This window comes from Xenopus laevis, chromosome 3L (assembly GCF_017654675.1).
Source record: "Xenopus laevis strain J_2021 chromosome 3L, Xenopus_laevis_v10.1, whole genome shotgun sequence".
In the NCBI taxonomy this organism is placed as follows: Eukaryota; Metazoa; Chordata; class Amphibia; order Anura; family Pipidae; genus Xenopus; species Xenopus laevis.
This window is the reverse complement of record NC_054375.1, coordinates 130,320,599-130,344,809: the sequence shown is the minus strand read 5'-3', so window position 1 is coordinate 130,344,809 and position 24,211 is coordinate 130,320,599. Positions and strand designations below refer to the sequence as shown.

The 24,211-nt window shown below is 39.9% G+C and overlaps 1 protein-coding gene across 3 annotated transcripts in view; it reads left to right on the top strand.

The window, feature by feature from the left end:
* arhgap25.L (Rho GTPase activating protein 25 L homeolog) overlaps positions 1–3,596 on the top strand; it is a 47,939-nt gene extending 44,343 nt beyond the window's left edge. For all 3 annotated transcript variants that reach the window (XM_018253416.2, XM_041586965.1, XM_041586966.1), the window contains 2 exons: positions 510–1,051; positions 2,721–3,596. In XM_018253416.2, coding sequence (XP_018108905.1) covers positions 510–1,051; positions 2,721–2,931 — 753 coding nt within the window. In that variant the 3' untranslated portion in view covers positions 2,932–3,596. The remainder of the gene's footprint in view (positions 1–509; positions 1,052–2,720) is intronic.
* The last annotated feature ends 20,615 nt before the right edge of the window (positions 3,597–24,211 follow it).

Below are 24,211 nucleotides of genomic sequence, written 5' to 3'. Positions count from 1 at the left end.
TGTCCTTATAGTGATACATTTATCCTTTGACTGTAAATGAGATGAACCCTGTTTTGGAGGCTCATTTATCAAAGGTCGAATTTCTAATTCATGTGGATTTTTTAAAATTCGAATATACTGTACTCACAATTCGACTGGGAGGTTATTTAAGAAAAAAATCGAATGTCAAATATTAGATCAAATGGTTTCCGACCCGAAAATTCAAATCGTATTCGATTCGTAAGAATCGAATTACTCCCGAAGAAAAAACTTGAATGTCAGGAACGCTATTGACAAATTGCTCAGCGGTGCCATTCACTTATACATGAAATCAGCAGGTTTGAGGTTGTGAATATTCGATGTAGGACTGTTTCCAAGGTTGAGGTGTGATAAATCTCACATTCGAATTTACATTCAATGTGTGAATTTTTAAACTCGAAAATTCTAATTCAAATTGACTATTCGACCCTTGATAAATCTGTCCCTTTTAGTTGATGTCTTAATAACATCAGGCTTATTTATTTTATTAGAGAGACACATGGGGTTCCCGTGGCTCCTCCACATCAGAAGATGGATTGGTATCCCTAGAAGAGGATGCCTCTTTGTTAAGGGACATATCAGGGTCATGGAAAGCAATTCCCAGAAAAAGAACACAGACTCTCCCCATAACAAACCTACCAATGATGGGTAAATATATGGATGATAATAATATAAGCCCCAAAGGGGAACTGTTTAGCGGTGAGTTTTGGTCTTCACCTTCCAAACAACAGACTTCCATATTGTCTTCTTCTCCCGGACAAAAGAGGGCCCTGTCAGAAGAGTTAGAATGTCACCGTAGATCGACTTATGATAATGTACCATTTCTACAAGGTGAAAGTGGGCCTTGCATGACTTCCATGAGCATCATGAACTCTGGAGAACAGAAGGTTGCTCAACCAATCCTGAGTTTGAAAAATAGTATCAATAGACCAGGGGCCGATGGCACACAGGAAAATGAGCAGGAAATGTCCCTCAAACTAATGGATCTGCAAAGGGAAAAAGAAAGGAAAGAGCTAGAAGAAAGGATTCAAAGGTAACAAAAATCTATTTCCTTTGTTTCAATATCAACGTCAGCAATAAAGTGATTTCTACTGATCCTTTACTGGATTTTTGTGCAATTCTTGAGCAATATCTAAAAGTTAATGCTAATGCTAACCGTATTGAACACTGAGCCCAGGCGTCCAAACCACAGGCAGTTGCTTGAACACCTTAATTCCACAAATATATTACTTCAGAACTGAAAATCCCTCATCGGTATGAATCAGTGGCCCGGGTGCCTTGCCCCAGGCCCGTAGCTTGAGGTTAGAATTGAACTCTTAAAGAATTGAAGTTGGCAAGTACTCAAAAGATAAAATTGAGGTTTTATTTCACACCATTAATATCACAGATGCCTGACGCATTTTGTATCTATTGATACATAGTCATGGGCTAAAGTTTACACTTTAAAAAAAACGTTAAATAGGAAGCGAGATAACCTGATTGGTGATACATCATGCAAAATAAATGAAACATTCAAAACAAGTAGAAATGGTTAGTGATTTTTTTCGCTAGGCGTGGATTTGAGGCAAAATTACGCAATCGACATGTAAAACATGTTTAGACGTAGTGGGTAGCTGTAGGTGCAGCTCTACCAGATGCTTGACTTGCATTATATGTGCATGTATCTAAAGATTTCCCATGTAGTGTCACTGGGAAAACCTATAGGATGCTTTCAATCAGGTAGCTTCTGGATCTGATAGCACTACGGTATCTAAGCATTTTAAAGACTGTAATATAGGGAATGCAGCTTGTCTGCAAATACAGGGCATAGAGTGTGTTTGTCAATCAAGTAGAGGTGGTGATTTGCTCCCAAGGCTGTTGCGTAGAGAGGTATATTGGATTTTTTTTTAATTTTAATGGTTCTTGAGAAATAGCCATTACTGTTTCTAGTAGAAGTAAATCTAGATCAAATGGATTTGCTGATTAATCATTGAAGACGTTTCACTACTCATCAGTTCAACTGACTAGTGAGGGAAATCCTCGGCATATAAACTCTTCCAATAATCCAAACATCTTCAATGATTAATCAGCAAGTCTAGTTGCTCTATATTTACTTCTACTAGATACACATGACCTGGATGAATGAAAACTTTCATAGACAGCACTTGCTATTATTTGTTCTCGTTTAGAGTCTATACTGGTGTATAGTTTTGCTTTATGGTTTATAGTTGGATGTCATTGTAAGCCTAGTAAGGTTCATACATGGTGGTAGCTTCAAATCTTCTTCTTCTATACTAAACTGTAAGTCTGAGTTTTTTATTTAAAAAGAAAACGTTTAATCCAATTTTTCCATTAGCTTTTGTTTCTGTTACGTCAAGACAAAAATTGAATTAAAAGTACAGATTCATAAGGCTGTCGTCTGAATGATGACAGCAGTAAGTATGGGAGTCATGCAGAGAATCACTGTCAAATAACATAGTAGGGATGGCCGGTCTTTCATCCTCCAACCTTTGGCAGTGGGATATTAGAAGTTATTGTTCAACCAGATATAGATAACAACAGGCTGCCAGTCCCAGGTGTACAGTATGACCAGCTATACAAGCTGCAAAGATCACACAATCAGGGGAAACATTAAACACCTGTTTACATGGGAATTTTGAACCCCACTAGAATGGGGTTTAGGCTCATGTCTAACTGACATTTATATAATAACTTTGTTTCAGCCTCGAGAAAGAAAACTATGACACTTGGAAAAAGGTGGTGAAGTTACACGAAGATTTGGAAAATGAACAAAACAAGCGGAAGGCACTGGAAATTACGCTACAGAATTCTGAGCGATCTCGAGATGATGCCGAGAGGAGAAATAAGATCCTGGAACAGGAAATCCAAGGGTTTGTGAGAGCCATGGCCCTGTCAAGCACCAAGACAGAATAAACATGCCACAGCTATCATGGTGAACATAGGCAGGAGTCTTGTCTATGGACATAAACAGTTAGGAAAATAGCAAAATGGCTATTAATGGGGAATTCCTGACAGAACTCAGGCACATCAAGGTACATTCCATTCCTTTAAAGTCTAAACTGAAACTGGTCAAGCAGGTGGAACTTCACTTTTTGGGTTCTAGTAAAATATTTCTCCCTGAATGAGCCAACATTACACACCACCATTCTAAGGAAGGAAGGAGCCAGTTGTCTTGCACAGCGCGGGGGGGGGGGTCCTACTGTGTTTTTTTGTTTTTTTTGTATCACTGGGGAGAAACTGTACATAAAGATGACACCCTCAGGCAATAACGTTATCGTACATCCTGGATTGGGGGAATCTGCATTTTTCTAAATGGCCAAAGCTCAAGGTGTTTTGCACAGAGGAACATTACACCAGACGATGTTCATTATTTTAGACTGTAGCCCTTTGAGTGTCTTTGCCTCAGATATCCACATTTCCATTCTGTATATTCACAGTCCAGTTCTGTAGACTTGTGACACTGATGTTTTACAAGACTATTCTAAAATACATAATCACCCAGTACTACAGCTAAGGAGGAACCGCGTAGGATGTTTGCTTGGATGAACTTTTGTAAGAATAAATGGCAAATATTTAAGGCTGGGAATTCAATGATGACCTCATTACAGGCACTAATAATTGCACTTCGGGTGATACAAGGCCTGAACGCTTGATTCCTACATGTGCTTACCATGGTGTATTTAAGAACTAGATTTCTTATTCGTACTGTCCATTCATGGATCATAGTGTTCCCTGGCTTCAAACTATATTATCACTATATAATAATGTTTTATTATTAAAAGACTAAAGTAAAAGGCTCCACCTCCTCACTATCAGCTGGGGTACTTTAAGACCCCATTCATGGGCCCCATACTGTAGAGATAAATAGTCCAGACAGCTCTTGCACATGAACTCAGGAACGGGAACACTTTCATTCACAGCTAATCTCTCACTTAGGCAATTAATACAGTGCAAGGTTTCACAGGAATCAATTAATGCAAGTACTTAGGAGTATACCACCTGATACACATGTGAATACCCTGAATAAACAATATTACTGTAACCCTTTCAACACCCCTTTGTCGGTGTTACACTCCGGGGCAAATTTACTTAAGGTCGAATATCGAGGGTTAATTAACCCTCGATATTCGACTGTCGAAGTTAAATCCTTCGATTTCGAATATCGAAGTCGAAGGATTTAGCACTATTCGTTCGATCGTTCGATTAAACGAACGATTAAATCCTTTGAACCGATTTTAATCCATCGATCGAACGATTTTTGTTCGACCAAAAAGAAATTGCTAAGCCTATGGGGACCTTCCCCATAGGCTAACATTGACTTTGGTAGCTTTTAGGTGGCAAACTAAGGGGTCGAAGTTTTTTCTTAAGAGACAGTACTTCGACTATCAAATTGTCGAATAGTCGAACGATTTTTAGTTTGAATCGTACGATTCGAAGTCGAAGTCATAGGTTTAAGTAGCCCATTCGATGGTCAAAGTAGCCAAAAAAACATTCGAAATTCAAAGTTTTTTTTCTTCTATTCCTTCACTCGAACTAAGTAAATGGGCCCCTACATGTGAGCCCAAACTACTCAGATAGCTGGCTGACTCCTACATTATTTATCACAAGTCAATGGGAATATCTTGCAACTCAGTACAGTATCTGCCAAAGTCATTCAAAATTAGCTTGAATTTCTCACCTTTCTGCGAACACAAAGGCACTGGACAGTAACTTGCAACGTAACAACTTGATATCAGAGACAAATCATCTCTTTGAAGGATACACCAGAAGGTATAGTATTAAAGGTGGGATAGTTATAAACCAACCAGAAGATGGCACTGCAGATTTAGACAGTACTTGGTCAGACAAACTAGTGAGTAGGAATATTTGAAAGCTTTTGGGCCAGCAGTGAAACATTAGCCAGCCAACACCAGTGACAGGCCATACAACTAATCCTGGAGACCCAGGTGTGAGATAAGGGGTCTTTCCATAATTTGGATCTCCATACTAAAAAATAATTTAATTAAACCCAATAGGATTATTTTGTTTCCAATAAGGATTAATTATATTTTAGTTGGGATCAAGTACAAGGTACTGTTTTATATATTACAAAGGAAAAGGAAATCATTTTTAAAAATGTAAATTAAAATGGAATCTAATGGGAGATGGCCTTCTGATAATTTGGAGATTTCTGGATAACGGGTTTCTGGATAACAGACTCCATACCTCTATTATAGCACAAGGGAGGAAGAGGCACTGGGGAGTTTGTGTCCCTGATAGGCAGGCACCCTGACCCATATAAGTGGACTTAAGGAGGACCTGTGCTTCAGTGGGATACTATCATCAAAAATAAGTTTAAGTTTATCTTTAGTAAAACACACTATTAACAAGATCTCCTTAAAATGTGTGCTTTGCATTGGTAAGTGACATCATACAGACATGTCCACTTTTTTGTGAGTCTCCATGATTTAAAAGGGGTGGTTCACCTTCAAGGTAACTTTTAATATGTTATAGAATGGTCAGTTGTAAGCAACTCTTACAGGGCAACCCTTTGAAATAAAAAATTACAAAAGTGGTATAAAGGCTAACTATTGGCTAACTAATATAATCATAGCAAGCTTTCAGAACATTTTAGTTCCCTTTTCAAGATGATTACAATGAAGCTGTGGTGTTCTCTGGTATATATACACACAACTTTCAGCTTCAAAAAGGAACTTAGATGTTCTGAAACCTTGCTATGATTATAGTAGTTAGTCAATAAAGGTATCACCTTTATACCACTTTTGTTATTTTTTATTTCAAAAGGGTTGCCCTGTAACATTTTTACTGGCTAACACGGTACAGCAACTTTACCTGCAACTCTTCAAATAGTCTTTATTATTTATTTTATTTCCAGCTTTCAAATCTAAAAAAAATGCTCTGCAAAGCTACACATTTATTTTTATTGCTACTTTTTATTATTCTTCTTTCTATTCATTCACTCTTCTATCCATACTCCCAGGGCTGGAACTAGGGGTAGGCAGAAGAGGCAGCTGCTGGGGGCGCTGGGCAATCCCTAGACCGGACTTCTATCTTCTAGACCGGACTTGGCACTGGATTTGCGCCGGTAAATGTTGCTGTGTGGGTGGCTCTGAAAAGAGCCTTTGGGTGCGAGTGGATCAGTAGCCGGGGGGAAGGAGAGGAGCAGATTTAGCTGCCGAAGCAGTAGAGAGTGCGGCCCTGGCCTTTCAGAGCCTACACGACATCCATGGACTTGCTCCGGTGAATGGTGCTCGTGCACATGCCCACAAGAACATTGCTGCACGAATTTGCATTGAAATATATTGATTGTCGGGTGTAAATGCATAACCTAAAGACTCCATCCGACTTATCTGATCTGACTTTACATTAAAGCCTAGTGCATCAGATTTTGTAGCATCCTACAAAAGCTTGTGCTGTTGCGTGGTGTTGCGCGGTGTAGTGTGGTTTTGCATGGAGGATCAGATAAAATCTGACCTACAAAATATGATGAAAAACACGAGCATTTTGAATTCGATACCTTTCAGGTCCGACGCGACGTGAGGAAACACAGGTGTCACGTCCGATGCGCCGAATCTAAGGTAAGTGATAAAAATGTTGGACGTTGTCGCAGTGTGCATCCGACACGACACGACTGTCAGATGAAGACGCAACATGCAGCGTTCACATCCAACAGTCGTATGCACGCTGCAACAACGTCTGACATTCCTATTACTTACCTGAGATTTGGCGCATCTGAGATGACTTCTGCGATTCATCGCGTCGCGTCGGAATGGAAGGTATCTGATTCAAAACACCCGTGTAGTTCTACCCTAAAAAGCAGTAGTTTCTTATCAGACAGTCCTTTCCAGTCACTCCACTGGATCTAATCTCATTTATAACAATTTAATTGCAGTGGAAAGGTGCTTAAAGGGGTTGTTAACCTTTGAGTTAACTTTTAGTATGATATAGAGAGTGATATTCTGAGATAATTTTCAATTGGTTTTCATTCATTATTTCTGGTGTTTGAGTTATTAAGCTTTTTATTCCACAGCTCTTCAGTTTACTATTGCTATGGTTCAAATTATCCTAGCAACCATGCATTGATTTGAATAAGTGACTGGAATATGAACAGGAGAGGACCTGGATAGAGAGTAATAAAGGTAGCAGTAACTATACATTTAAAGCCTTACAGAGCTTTTGCTTTTTATAGATGGGGTCAATGAAAAAAAGGACAAATAATTCAAAAACTATTAAAAAAAAATGAAAACCAATTAATTCTTTAACATACTAAAAGTTAACCTGGAGGTGAACCACCCCTTTAAACCTCCCAGTTATCTGGTGCCCATAGCATTATTTGGGTAGTGTGTGTTAAACGCAGGAACAAATTCATTAACGGGAATCTCTGGCCAAATGCATTCACAGCCCCCCTATTTAAAGCACCATTTACATTTACCATAAACATTATTTTCAAGGGTATTCTTTAATACAAGGAATTTCTGAAAGTAGATTATGTACAACATCACCAATATCTGTGCCTAAAAACTGTATGGAATATATAGATATTATAGTACAATATACACCAAAAAGAGGCAAGTAAGTTAGGCTTTGGCATCAGCATGATCCTTTGAAATTAATACATTTTCAAACAATGGAAACCCATTATATACCGCAAATCAATTTACATGTGGAACATTCTTTGTGAGCCTGGCAATATTTGTACTGTAACTGTAGAAGCAGTTATAATGCAGTAGTTACAGCCTCTACCGTTAACCCTTTCTATCATGATCTGAGTCAAAAGAACCTGGAAGAGCTGGAGAGCTAGAAGAGCTAAAAGAAAAATGATTTATACAGGTGGAGGCTAAAAGCCTCATTAGCTGTCAATTTGAACCTAACTCTTCATTTGGAAAAACACAGTTGACAGGAAATATTTCTTAAAAACTGGAGTCAGAGCAAATTCGTTTTTCAAGTGAGGCTCAAAACATTAAGGGAGAGGCAGGGTAGATACGTTAGGACTGGACTAGATAAGGCAGGACTAGACAAAACCAGAATATGGAAAGGCAGGGCTATAAGTAGACTTAGCAAGAACTAGAGAACTAGAGTCTCAATTCTCATGCCAGGACACGAGGAATGGCTTATATATTCATAGGTGTTACCTTAACCAATAAGGCCCCTAGGATTTGTGAGATATTACATATGTTCACCAATATCGTCTTGACTGCCTCCCTAGCACAATAGTTGGTTTAAGACAGATCCCACCAGATCCTTACAACTAGTATGTTTAATTTCTCATTCATAGTAGCTGAATATTTTCTCCCACGCTGATGATAGAGAATAAGCTGTTGTGTATTCAGATTCCCCCCGTGAACCCCCTTGACTTGGATGGATTCTGTTCTCAAGCTATAAATAGGTATGTTGAGAAAAAAATTTTTTTTACTGACATAGTACATTGGTCCTTATTATAACCTGGTCAATCTACATGTACAGTACTGAGCCTTTCTTGACATGTTACTACTTAAATGTCACATTTGGCAGTTGCTTAAAAAATATTTTGTTGAGGTTATTGAATCGTTAAAGTTCATTCTCCTGCCCTCGGAGATCAATGGAGATAATGGACAAAGGATAATCCTACAAGCAGGTTCATTATTCCCAAATAGTCCTTGATGAAAGGTTCGGCCTAATAAAGAACAGAATCCGAATCCTAATTTGCATCTGCAAATTAGGGGCAGGGAAGGAAAAAGTGAAAAAAAAATCTTCTTTAGTGACGAAAGTCACGTGATTTCCCTACCCACTCCTAATTTACATATGCGAGTTAGGATTCGGTTCGGCCAGGCACAAGGATTCGGACGAATCCTGGCTGAATCCTGAACCGAATACTGGATTCGGTGCATCTCTAATACATTTTAGTGAGTGCTGCTGGGAGGCTCAGTTGAGGCCTGCTTCTTTATAGTCTCCTAACCTGTTTATAAGAAGCCATAGCATGGATTACAACCCATTTCCAGATTGGGGCTACTAGTTGCTTTGAAGCTGTTGGTGTAGGATATAGAATATTCCTGCTCTTATTTTCAGTCAGTGGCAGGATTAAGGGGCTGATTCACTAAGGGTCGAATATCGAGGGTTAATTAACCCTCGATATTCGACTGGGAATTGAAATCCTTCGACTTCGAATATCGAAGTCGAAGGATTTAGCGCAAATAGTGCGATCATACGATCGAAGGATTATTTCTTCGATCGAACGATTAAATCCTTCGAATCGAACGATTAAATCCTTCGAATCGAACGATTAAATCCTTCGAATCGAACGATTAAATCCTTCGAATCGAACGATTAAATCCTTCGAATCTAACGATTCGAAGGATTTAAATCCAACGATCGAAGGAATATCCTTCGATCAAAAAAAGTTAGCCAAGCCCATGGGGACCTTCCCCATAGGCTAACATTGAGTTCTATAGCTTTTAGATGGCGAACTAGGGGGTCGAAGTTTTTTTTAAAGAGACAGTACTTCGACTATCGAATGGTCGAATAGTCGAACGATTTTTAGTTCGAATACTTCGATTCGAAGTCGTAGTCGTAGTCGAAGGTCGAAGTAGCCCATTCGATGATCGAAGTAGCCCAAAAAATACTTCGAAATTCGAAGTTTTTTTACTTCGAATCCTTCACTCGAAGTTAGTGAATCGGTCCCTTAGTATTGCACTCAAAGATTCATTTCAGAAATGTGTTTTTTGGACAGAGGCCATTTTATCTCTTTAGGAAAACCTACGGTGAGCCCACACCCAGACATGTACACAGTACAATGAACACACCCATAGCACCCAGTGCTTGATTCCAAATCTGCAAGAACAAAAGTCAATTCAATGGATGTGGACATGTTTGGGGAGAATTATGGGCTAACTGCATTGTGTTATTTACTAATTTATTATTTGTTCATTGTATACTTCAGACATTATTTGGGATTTTGTTCCACCAATGCTTTTGATATCACCACTGGGGTCACAAACCACATGAAAGGAACTTTATATTGCCTGTTTCTGAACAAAAATCTTATTTAGCGTTTCTTCTTTTTCAATGTACGCTTTTAGGGGCACTCGTACACAGTTTTCATAGCTGGAACTCAAGCTTTATCAAAACTTCTTTCAAGTCTATAGGAGAATGTTTCACTGAATTAGGAGAAAAGCTTTCTTCTCCAGTTGAATGTGGTTCATTTTGTGACATTATCCTAAAGTTGGATATTCAGTAAGGATATTCAGCATGATTGATGCTAATGTCGTGGAATTTCCAGAGACCACTTGGGGTAAAAGACAACGTTTACTTGACATGAGCTCTGTGGATCCTGAACTCACACAGAATCAGAACCCTAAACAAAGTAATCACAGAGTTTTTATAGACTTGTAAGAAGGGAGTTACCAGTGATAAAGATATTGTTTCACTGCACAAAAAAAACAAAGAAGTGCTGTTACAGCCAAACAGGTGGCTCTGCCCTCAAGGCCAGGGTAATGGTGACCAAGGCTATATTGAGAACAGAATCCATGCCAGTTATGTGGGCTCATGGGGGCTCTTGGGGGAATCACAACATTTTATTTCTTTCAAGAAATCAATATTCTCATTTCCTAGCCTAGGTACAACAGCTTTGAGCAAGACGTGCATTCATTAAGCAACTGCATGTAGGCAATGTACCTATGAATGAGGTGCAAGTTGTAGCATGCAGAGGCGCAAGAGGGACCCTTTCCTTTATACCTGCCTAGTGTAACAATTAAGCAGACATGTTAATATATGTGTCATGCCTCTTTTCTTGTTGTATGTTACATTTTACACTGCTTTGCAGCAGGTGCAGTTGCCCTGGCATTGTCTGTGAAAACGAAACAGAGACAAATGCTCAGATTTGTTGTACTGTTGCAAGTGAGATATTCGACATATATATGAAGTAGTTTGTTTAGTAAGCAATGGTCAGTTACTGACTTTCTCTTTTACCTGCTGAAGCCAGCCATAATCTTTGATTCTGCATTAATGATGTTTTCAAGCTCACAACAATGCATTACCATTAGGCTGAAAATGTCATAAATGCAACATCTTTTCCTTTCTTTTACATTTTAAAATTGTTATTTGGCCTTTTGCTATGAGCTGGGACTGACAAGATCAATGGGTCCATATTTGCCCGTACAAGTTATGTTTTGCAGAGACAACACGTGCTGCAAGGAATACGCATCACATGCCTACGTGCCTTATTCACTTCTCTCTGGCTGTTATTCAGTATGTGCTGGAAGAGAAGCCTATTCATAAACTAATCCACCATCACTAAGCCTTATCTCCTTCTCTGCCACCTAATCGGTCTGATTACTGGTTGCTACAGCAAGTGACATAAACTTCCATTGTGTATGTCCACATTACTGTATATGCTGTACATGGCCCACCTTGCATTCACTTAACACATAGCTTTTCATCACCCTGCTCTCTGCGAGGTGTCAGCGGCACGCTTGTGAAATCTTAGGCACGCTGCAGGGGACGGAAGCTGGGATTGCACTTTACACTCAGTACTAGATCAGGATGGAATCCTGCAAGGGATGCTTTGAACAACAAACAGATTCATGTGGGTGCCCCATAAAATGTAATGCGTTTACACAGGACTATTATTATCTCCTTCAGGAGGTCAAATTTTACCATAAAGTCAAAAAGTATAACAGATTTGTTTTTTTCATGTACCCATACAATATATATATATATAGAGAGAGAGAGAGAGAGAGAGAGAGAGAGAGAGAGAGAGAGAGAGAGAGAGAGAGAGAGAGAGAGAGAGAAATACAAGAGTCCTCTGCACTCAACCCATTATCAATATATTTAAGACAGAGACATTTTGTGCATATTGCTACTGAAAAATGCCTTACCCTTTAAACAAAACAGGGATTGTTTGTCCATATATTGCAATATATTTAAGCTGGCCAACTACGTCAAAGTCATCCCATATCTGGCCAGTCCTATGCTCAATTTTATCTGATTCATTAAGAATTCTATTGCTTCATTATACATTTTACAAAGGGACTAAGTTTTACCTGCAACTTACTGCTTTCAAAGTAAAACTCCCAAACTTGGCCTAATGATTTAAAAAAATAGCGGTGAGCACAACTTTCCCTTGTTTGTTATAGTTATACAGGAGCAGTGACCAGCTCCATGTTGTAGCTCCCACCCTTCCCAGCTATAGTCAGGTGATCCCACTGGTGTCTAATAAAAAGGCAGCCAAGTTTGGGAGTTTTACTTTGAAATCAGCAAGTAAGTTGCAGGTAAAACTTAGTCCCTTAAAAATGTCTAATGAAGCAATAGAATTCTTAATGAATCAGATAAAATTGAGCATAGGACTGGCCAGATATGGGATGACTTTCCCTTGTTTGTTATAGTATATATATATATATATAGGCAAGAGACAAAAACCGCACCAACAGGTCTTTATACAAAAATAGGAAACCTTTTATTCAACGTTTCGGCTCGACCGCTGGAGCCGTCTTCAGGAACAAAAGACGGCTCCAGCGGTCGAGCCGAAACGTTGAATAAAAGGTTTCCTATTTTTGTATAAAGACCTGTTGGTGCGATTTTTCTCTCTTGCCTATGACTATTAACACATGTAACCAGCACACAGGCATTGCTGTTTTCGGTTATCCGTGTGCACTGTACTCAAATTTGCTATATATATATATATATATATATATATATATATATATATATATATATATATATATATATATATATAGTATATAAATACACAGTCGGGCAGAGGGCAAATTTGCATCTGGGCAGCGTGAGAGTGTGTGAGTTCTTGACATGAAATCTGATAGAAATAGTATAACATTACATTATTGGGGTCATTTACTACCTACATGGCACCACCGCACTGGTGTCTACAGATCAAAAGTTTAGAGACCTGTGTTCAATGAATTAATACCTGGTGCTCCCTGATAAAATCGGCACATTTTGTAGCCCTTAACATTTTTGTGCTTTCTTCTGGGGTTAAGGTCTGCCCATGAATATGTCTTTAATTACTTAAGAAGCCACCAGACAGGTACGTCCTTGTTTTCTCTCCCAGGTGACTGACAAGCCCACAGCAGGTATGTTTGCTAATATCCAGTCCTAGGAAGTCCACATTTACAAAGTAGGCGGATTCATGCACAGTGATAATCAGGCCCGGGTAAGGCCATATGAAATAAGAACAATGTCCTAGAGCACCAAACAAATGCAACATTTTGTTATGTTACTAATTTGTGCACAAATGAAGCTGTCAGTGCAGAGCAGGAGCAGGGCTCAATTAATTTTAGAAATCAGATTTGAATAACGAATTTTGCCCTAATGTATAATAGGATAATTCAGTACAATTAATGATGACCCCATTGTTAAAAGGAGCAAGACTGAGTTATTTCTGTGTCCCCGAATGTCATTGACAATAAAATTACATAGAACCAAGTACTCAAGCAGGGGTCTATATTAGAGCCCTACATTGAAACCTTGCGTAAAGAGTGTGTTACAGATAAAAGAAACCTAGCAGCTCTGAAATAATGGTTGTTTTTTATTAATAACTACAGTTTGTGCATTATCCCCTACATATTTACCATGTAAATTTCAACATTGGCAGTCCTGTATCGTAAATGCCATGCACTGTATGCCACAGCCATGAGACCATTACCTTTTCCTATCAACCTTAGTCCTTCCCATTGAACCCAATGTTTATTTTATTTTAACCACAGCCCTTACTTTTGGACACAAATTTTCTTTTCTTTTTAACCATAGTTCTTCCTATTGAACCCAATAAATCATTTCCTTTTAACCATAGCCCTTTCTTTCTTGAACCCAATAGTCCTTCCCTTTAAATCCAATGCCTCTGTATAAGTGTTTCTACGGTGATTCTTCTATAAGGGAAATAATGAAACCCTACTGCACTATTTCTAGTTGCAATAAATGGAACAATTTAGTTCACAGGTTGTGCCACTGATACAACAGTGTGCTAACACCTACTCCAAAGGTTGCCATACATACAGACTCAACAGAACAATTCCTGGGATTCAAAACAGGCACTGGAATTTCAAAGGCCCAAAGAGCCCCCAACATGCTGATTTAAGGTGGCCGTAGACGCACAGATAATATTGTACGCAACTAATTTTCGTACTATATTTAGTGTGTGTATGGTGGAAAAAGAGCCAACCAATATCGACTAGGATATCAGTCGGCTCATCGACCGGGCTGGACGGAAAATTTTGATCGGGTGCCTTTGAAGACACCCAAACATCCACCATTGTTAGTGGTAAATCGTCAGATACAGGTAGAATTCTATTGTTTCTACCTGAATATCTACCTGTTTATCTGACGATTCTGCTTTACATGTGTGTTGAAATGAACAATCTTTCTTGGAATGATCTTTTCCAAGAAAGATTGTAATTGTTACGTCTATGGCCACCTTAAATATTGACTGTCTATGGCAACTTACAGCAGCCCCTCTGGCAGTTGCTAGAATCCACAGATTGACAGTCAGACCCTGGAGGAACCTGACTGATTTTGACTGAACAGCATGAATGATTGTGCTAGATCTGGCTGGACTCAAGATTTTTTGATTCTGCTTCAAGGCAGTGGAATGTTGCATTGACAGATTGAGAAGAGAGAAGGGTTTAAAGCTCCCACTCTCTTCCATTTAAACCGGCTTGTTCGTTCCATTGCCACAACGTATGAATAAGAAGTGGAACAGTATGCAATCAGTAGAGACCAAACCTAAAATCAAGCAGAATTAAAATATCTGCAAAAAAGGCATGTGAACTGAAAAAAAACTGAGAATAAAAATATTAGTCACTAAAATATGACTAAGGCTTGCGGGCAAATATAGCTTACTTATTAGTAATGTGTGTGATTATGTAAACAATGTTGTGGAAACTGTTGCTATAGACAAGCGAGCCTGCATTGCAGATAAAAGGTCTCACCTAAAGGTACCTCTTGCCTACTGAATTGGCAACTCGCATTCTCGTGTTTTTCTGAAGCTTCTTATCTCGTCTAAGGACCCAGAAGCCTGCTAAAAAAAGCATGAAATCCCACTGCGAACCCCCTGTCTGCTGCTGTCAACTTTAAAGAGATCTAATTGCTGGGTAATCTCCTCATATTTGAGAGAGGGACTCTTATCCTTCCACCTCTCTTCCCTCTATTCACCGAGAGAAGAGCTGCACTTGCAGAGTTATCTTGAGTCTCTCCCCGGCATGCTTACGGTGAGAAATCACTCAGTCTCTCTCTGCAGTTTCACCAGCATCTGTCACTAGGACCCCTCTCCAAGCTGTCATAGACTTGTCTAACATTCAGCCGGAATCATTCATTGTATTGCCAGCTGTCTGGAACTCAGCAGCGCAACTGGAACAAATTTGCTATTAACAAAAATTCAGTCCTAATAATTTAAAGGGAGTGATACAGTTCTGACTTTATATTCTGTATCTCTTCATCCTGATACATGGCTGCAGGGTCATTAACTTCTATTTTGCCATCTTATAACTGATACAAATGTCTAGTTGCTATGTTTAGTAACGTTGGCAATTAGCAGTTTCAGTATGATTTACATAGATTATTACGGTGTACAGCATATTGCATTCTGTACCAAGACTCCTAAAGTATCTGCACTGCTGTGTTAAAATGCTGGTGGGTCCAGGGCAATGATTCAGTTGATTAAGTTATAACTTTTGGCATATTACCCTTATAATTAGAACTTTTGTTCATACTAGGGTTGCCCATGGGCTATCTGAACTAAAAGTAACAGTCAATGGGAGTTGCAAAATCAAAGATGGCTTCCAGATGAAGCAATGGGCAGAGGAAGGCAGTAATCCTTATAAATGTTGCCTCTAAAACATGCATTTACAATCATAGTGGATAAAACAGCTATCCACACATTTAAAAAAATGGCCTTGAATGGAAAAAGGCCAGACTGCAGTGAAAATGCTGGGCATGAGAAATCCCCGGATTTCCATTTCTTATGAGCTGGTTAGGATCAATAGGCACACTAACATATGTATTTTATTATAGAATGAAAGGGCATGCTAGGTTATTTCTTGTGATGCATATGCTAAGGCTTGTAAGGAGAGGAAGATCAAGCCTGTGAAACCAGACCTTATTACAGGGGTATCCATGAGCCACATTAAAAATTAAACAAAGATGGGCAGCAAAACAAGCATAAAAATGTTCCTGGGGTGCCAAATAGGGCCGTGATTGGCTATTTGTTAGCCCCTATGTGAGCTGACAGACTACAGGATGCTCTGTTTGGTGATACACCTGTTTTTTATGCAACAAAAATAACAAAGTGGTGAGAAACATGTTACTCCCTAGCCACTTGTTGGGGATCACTGCCTTAGTAGAACGAGCCAGAAGAGAAATCACTGGCCACACCCTTTGCCTCCTAGCTGGAAACATGACTGACTTAGGCCCCTTGCCTGGTTGTTGGAAACCTTATGATGATTGCAGATATTTAAAGGAGAAACAAACCCTCAATAAAAAAACCCACCCTACTTAACCCCCCTCCCTCCTCCCCCCCAGCCTAGCTGCCCCCCCCGGGCAAATGCCCCTAACTCTTTAACACCATGCTGATTCTGTGCAGCTAAGTTTATGGGCGCTATCTTCCTCTCTTCGGTAATCTTCAGAATGAGAACGCGAAGCAACACATGTGCAGTTGGAGCAATTTTCTGTTTCGTAACAACTGCACATCGCAGAAACTCACGGAAATTGCAGAAGCGCCGGTCTCATTCAGAAGATTACCGAATTGGCTGAAGATGACGTTTGTGAACTCCGCTGGACATAATCTGCATGAGGCGTAAGTGAAGAGTTAGGGGCATTTGCCCGGGGGGCAGCTAGGCTGAGGGGAGGGGGGGGTCTATGTAGGGTAGGGGGGTAGGGTTTTTTTTTTATTAAGGGTTTGTTTCTCCTTTAAGACACCTAATAAGGCACAACTTCTGGTGTAACCTTATTTGTTCAAATTAATGGCTCCCTGCCCCACAGTTCCCTTCGCTTAACCTTTTCACATAAGGGCTGTCACAAAGCTATGAGGCCCTCACAACTTCTGCTGATGATTTGAAGGAAGTTTTCTATTGCATATGTGTCCTGTACTGCGCTGCAAAATCATATATTCTGGCTTTCATGTTGGTAGGTGTAGTAAAGGTATGGGATCTGTTATCCGGAAACCCATTATTCAGAAAGCACTGAATTACATGTTGGCCATCTTCTATAGACTTCATTTTAATCAAATAATTACATTTTTTAAAACTGGCTGCCATTTTATTTGTAATAATAAAACAGTACCATGTACTTGATTCCGACTATGATATAATTCATCCTTATTGGAGGCAAAACAATCCTATTGGGTTTATTTGATGTTTAAATGTGTCCTGAACTGAGCTGCAAAATAGTCTCTGCAGGCTTTCATGTAGTATAGGTATGGGATCTGTTATCTGGAAACCCATTGTCCAGAAAGCTCTGAATTACATGTTGGGGATCTTCCATAGACTTAGAATTTAAAAAATTGGTTGCCATTTTCTTTGTAATGATAAAACAGTACTTGATCCCAACTATGATATAATTCATCCTTATTGGAGGCAAAACAATCTAATTGGGATTATTTGATTTTAAAGTAGATTTAGTAGAGTATGGTCATCCAAATTACAGAAAGAGACCTTATCTGGAAAACCCCAGGTTCCAAGCATTCTGGAATAACAGGTCCCAATCCTGTAAAACTATTTGATGGAAAAAGAAAAGCCCACTTTTAAACCACCTCTGGCTATTGTGCATGATCTAACATCACTGCCCTTAGAGCAAAAAACAATACGCTGATGGCGTAACTCCACCCTGCCCTGCCTGCCATCTTGGAACCTACACTATGCTAGGAATGAAAAGATAATAGTACTGGAATACCAAAGTGATGTACTATTGAAACACACCCACCTAATAAATGGATAGGTCCAGTAATTGATGCAAACACAATGAACACCATTCATTTCAGTTAGAAAAGATCATAGTCGTTTTCCTGGGTGTCTAATAAACAGCTTTCATGTGATATTAGCAGGAGGGATTTACTTTGCTTTTGGTTCATGTTTGTCAGCGGACAGTGATTTTGTTACGGTGTGCACTGAGGGACAGATGGTTGATGACGTCAGTTGTGCCAGGCAGTCAGCCAGCCTCAGGACCCATTACATAGCATTGTTTCCTAAAGGGTGTTTATTCAGCAGTCAGCACGCTATCCACTGTAATTTACATTTTGTGAACTTTATTGCATTTTTTTAATATCTCCTTGGATAACACTAATAAAAAAATAAATAAGTATATCATAAAAAGGAGGGGGAGCACTGTTATTCTGGCTGATTAAACAAATCAGGATTGTTTGGACATATGTACACAAAAGTCGAATTTTCATGCTCTTGCTGGCGCACGTTCACGTATTAAAAAAGACTGTGTGCCTAGAGGCGGGATAACAGCAATGTGTTTATTTGTTTACTTGTGTTGATTCCAGTCATGGAAGCGTTAAGCAGGCAGTTTCTCTTGAACCCCTGTTACCGTAACCCTTTTGGACCCCTGTTTTGTAGCCTGTACAACAAGCAGTCCTCCCCGCTAATGAAGATAGATTGATTCCTGTTGTAAACAAGGACGTTTTCACAGGGCCATGTTGTGATCTGGCCTCTTTTTTTTTTTTGCTTGGCTCTGCTTCATCTTACAATGAAAACACTGCCCTTCTCCCACCTCCCCTGGAGCAGTAAATGCCTTGGTTTCTCAGGCCCCCCAAAGTGTCTGCCTCTTTAACTCCTTGCAATACTCGGTGAGTTCCACTGGTTTGCGCTGCAGATGGGTGGTACCATCAAGTGATACTGACACATGCTGGAAAGCCCCAGACCTACTTCTATTTAATAATAAACTATACTACGTTACAGTAGGGATGAACTAACTTGAAGAAGACTTTCTAAGCCTTGTGAATTTGCTAATAACATGTAACCTTTCTATTCATGGCAAAAAGTGGGTAATTAAAGTGATTACAATGGGCTGTGGGGTTTGGGGGCTTCAACACATGTGACCTGGAGGCTACATTTGCTGGAGTTGGCAACATATGGGGTAATGTTATATGTATGTTCAACTTTAAATTAACTTTTAGTATGATTGAGTTATTTAGCTTTTTATTCAGCAGCTCTCCGGTCTGCAATTTTAGCTATCTGGGAGCTAGGGTCCAAATTCCCATAGCAACCATGCATCGATTTGAATAAGAGACTGGAATATGAATAGGAGAGGCCTGAACAGAAAGATGAGTAATAAAAAGTAGCAATAACAATAAATGTGTAACCTTAAAGTGCATCTGTTTTTTAGATGGGGTCAGTGACTCCCTTTTGAAAGCTAGAAAAAGTCAGAAGAAGAACACAAATAATTCAAAAAATATAAGGGCAGGACTCCATGGACGATTCCGGCACGATGTGACATGCTGCGCAAAAACGCAGGCATTGAGTCGGATGCGACGGAAATAAGGTAAGTAATTCTATTGTCGGATCGTGTCGCAGCATTGATGCAACGTGACATATGTCAGGCACTGCACACTGTGTCTGCATCCGACAGTCGTGTTGCGTCTCATCAGCAATGCGACATGATCCGACAATAGCATTACTTACCTTATCTCCGTCGCATCCGACGTGACACCTGCGTTTTTTGCGCAGCGCGTCGGATCGCGCCGGAATCGTCTGTGGAGTCCTGCCCTAAAGGTGAACCACCATTTTAAATGTGTCCACATCTAGTAACCCATAGCAACTGATCCGGTGTTTCTTTTTAAACAGCCGAACAGTAAATGCTAACTGCTGGAGGGTTGCTATGGGTTAGTAGCATAGGAAAAAAACAATATAAAAATATATACGGTATATACCAATTATCACCAAATAGTGCTCTAATTATATAACACAGCAACCTGATAAACCTATAAAATTCAGTGGGCGTGTTTTTAAGCAATAGCTACAAACAAGAAACCATCTTAGAACAGATGAATCCCCATACTGAGGGCTCACACAGGTGGTCTGTTATCAAAAAGCTCACATTATTATTACCACATTAAAACGGGTACTGAGGGAATCAAAGATTATGTGAGGGGAAATCTTTGCTTCACTCAGTACCCGGGTACTTTGGCCTTTATATTAGAACTCATGTGTAACTGATCTTTTTGTGATAATGTTTTCAGTATTTGTATGTTTTTAATGTGGTAATAATAAAGTGAGCTTTTTGATAACAGACCACTTGTGTGAGCCCTCAATAAAGGGATTGCTCCGTTCTAATACAGTTTCTTATTTGTAGCTATCACTAGCATCCGAACAGCAGCATATGAATAATAATCAGCTGCAGGTCGAGGGCTGCCACAGAAAAGTGCTTAAAGGAGAAGGAAACCCCCAGGGCGCTAAACCCCTCCCCCCTTCCCCTGTGCTGCCCCCCTCCCTCCTCCCCCCTGGCCTACCTGTCCCCCTGGGCAAATGCCCCTAACTTTTTACTCACCCCTCTGCGCAGGTCCTGTCCACGGAGTACGCAGTCGCCATCTTCTCCCACGCGCGTCTTCTTCCTGCTCTGATCGGCGTTTTCTGGCGCATGCGCAGTAGGAACAGGTACCGGTACGGCTCTACTGCGCATGCGCCGAATGTCACGAAGTTTTCCGATTTCACTTTGTGACATTCGGCGCATGCGCAGTAGAGCCGTACCGGTACCTGTTCCTACTGCGCATGCGCCAGAAAACGCCGATCAGAGCAGGAAGAAGACGCGCGTGGGAGAAGATGGCGACTGCGTACTCCGTGGACAGGACCTGCGCAGAGGGGTGAGTAAAAAGTTAGGGGCATTTGCCCAGGGGGACAGGTAGGCCAGGGGGGAGGAGGGAGGGGGGGCAGCACAGGGGAGGGGGGGAGGGGTTTAGCGCCCTGGGGGTTTCCTTCTCCTTTAATATATTTATTTTCATGTGACCACTATGGTCATGTGATTTCAATGTCCACTGAGGCAGGAGCAAACCAAAATATTAATATTACACAGGGATGTCCAACCTGTCGTCCTCCAGCTAGAGGATGAAATAGTTAAACAATAGCTAGAAGGTTGCCGGTTGGACGTCACGTTTACATGTTTATTTTGCCCTCAGATTCATGATCCTTTATAAACTCTGCAAATCTGCTCTTGGTCAGTAACCCATAGCAACTAATCAGAGAATATCTTATTTCAGACAGCTGATTGGTTGCCTTGGTTACAGCCAGGCTTCTCTTTACCAACTTCAGGCCTTGGCACTTCCCTGCATTTATGCATTTAGAAATGTAAGGGGGAGAAGCCATATTGGTTATTGAACCTGAGGTAAATGAGAAAACTTCCCTTATATGTATAAGGGCTCAATCAGTCCCACAAAGTGCAACGATTGAATGGAGCAAGGAGAGATTGTGAATATTGTTTGCTCCAGGCCAGACTTAAATTACAGGCTTTCTGTGGCAACTAGGGATTTGCCAAATCCAGGATTCAGTTCAGGATTCTGACTTTTTCAACAGGTTTTCGGATACGGCCAAATCCTTGTGCCTGCCCGAACCGAATCCGAATCCTACTTTGCATATGTAAATTAGGGGTGGAAGGAAATCACTAGACTTTTCGTCACAAAACAAGGAAGTTAAAACATTTTTTCTACTTTTTCCTTTCCAGCACCTAATTTTTTATATGCAAAGCAGGATTCAAATTCAGTTTGGTATTCGACTGAATCTTTCATGAAGGATTCAGGCATTCAACCAAATCCTAAATAATGGATTCAGTGCATCCCCAGTAGCAACCAATGAGTTGTCGGTCTTTCAAGGCACAGTGCTAAAATAAAGGGGATCCCCCACCCATAAATAAGATCCCACATTTTTATTACAGCTCTCATTCATCTATATTAATGCAGATATGTAAAGATGGTAGATTCTGCACACTACATGCATGTACGTTTTAACAAGCTTTTAACACAAAAATTATGTACGGTAACCACCAATTTCATACATAAATATAATATATATGTGTGTGTGTGTGTTTGTGTGAGTGCAGCTATGCAGCGAATCAATGTTCTTTGCATGAAAGACTATAAAAGGCAAAATAATACCCTAATAAACTATTTATTTTTACCCTTCAACAAACCTATAAATCATTCTTAACTCGCCTGTTACAATGTACCCACAACAACAACCTCCCTTGGCTTATGCCAATTGCCTTACTTCTAAATTCAGATTTCCAGTGAGATAGGATAATCCAAAATCTGTATGCACACAGGGAATTATAAAGGCTAACCACGTTATGCTAGAATTATGCAAGAATTTATCAACGAGGACACTTTCCCATCCACCCCATTACTTTTGCAAGTACTTCCAGCTTGGTAAATGCATCAATATGTGCATGTAAGTATGGCTTGAACAAACAAATACGCAGGAACCAGTGGGAGTTTGTTAAAAAAATATATAGTTGATAGATGACAATCATACTGCTGAATTTACAATATATATTCATACATTACAAATACAATAATGCCAGTAAAACAAGTCAGACATTATATTAGTAGAGAAAAAGACTATACAAAAAGAAAAACAAACCCAGAAAGAGAGAATGGAACAATAGTTATTGGCCACAGCCCTTCAAGGATTTTTACACTGCAACTCACAGGCCAGTGGATGCTGGGAATTGAAGTTTAACAGCTGGAGGGCTGCAGGCTTGACATTCTTTCTTTATATGTACAGCATTATCATACCCTGTTATTTCTTTGGCCATTTCACTGATAAAAAAATAAGAGGGGAGGGGTGAACAAGACTTCCGCTGTGCAGAACTAAGACACAAGTAACTATAATGTCATGTGGTATGGCTCAGCTATCTTGTTTCCAAATCAATATGGCCGATTTCAATTTGGAAAAAGAAGCAGGGCTGTCCGGCACTCAAACGGATCCACAGGACCAAAATATTTTAGTTAAAAATATATCTTTTATTATGAAGCCTATGATTAAGGGAATTGTTTCCCGAAACGCGTAAGGCCATGTGATCCTCTACTGTTGGAATAAATTCTCTTTTATTTTTTCTGGAGTGCCGCCCATCTGCTTTAATTTCTATGTACTACGGCTGAGGACCTGGGGGCTGAGCACCTGGATTCGGAGCTGTACGAGGAGAGGACATTGACCCGCGAGGGGCAAGTCTGGAACGGCTATTTTTTGACTATATCTTTTATTGGTCAAAGTTAAAAATTTATTCTTATGAAAGATATATTTTTTAAATAAAATATTTTGGTCCTGTGGATCCGTTTGAGTGCCGGACAGCCCTGCTTCTTTTTCGAATTTTCTGGAATGTTGCTCCCTAAAGCTGGGGGTCTGGTGCACCACATCTACTACTTGGTGAGCTATCTACAGTATATTCTGGGTCACCTTGTTTCTTTCACTATTGCGATTTAAATTTGGGCCTGCTGAATATTCTCAGAGGGTCCATTTACAAAGAGCCAAGACACAAGTTCAAGCAAGAGCGCTCCTGCCAAGAGGCTAGGTGAGAACCTTCCTTTGGTGGCAGTGCCCCCCAAGTAACATGGGGCAATAATCTCGGGGGGCTAGGGGGGTGCAGAATCGACCCTGAATGCAAGAGCACAGGGCAGTCACTACAAGGCTACATTGTGATCTGTACCCATCAGCACTCCCTAATCTGTGATATGCAAGTTAGGGGACTCATAGGGGGATGCAATAATACTCCTCTTATCTACACCTCATTAAACAAAGTTAATAAATGCAGGTAGTGCTGCATTCATAGGGGAGCTGTAGGTCTCTGTAGTGCAATGGTAGATTGTAACTGTTTTCTGCATTTTGCACCCTGCCCTGGACTTAATCAATTACCCTTCGAATCTCTAAATTGAGAGAGGAATAAACACAAATAAATTAGGGAAGCAAGATTGGTAGCCAACCAGTTGTTATTTAACCATGACTCCAAGCATGCCCACTACCTTATGGCTATCTATTGTGGGGTCCCAGGGAAAATGACTTGCCTTAAAGCCAACACAAATCATGACCAGTATTAATCCTTAGCTAGAATACAATGCATATTGATATTTACACATAAACTATTTAAAGTCGCATAACATCAAGGTTTATATTTATAAATTGTAGTATCTGTTGTAAACAAAATTGCACATGAAGTGATATTCTGTAAAATCATACTAGGTTAAACAACAGATGATTTAAAGGATTTAAGTTCTTGAGCAGAG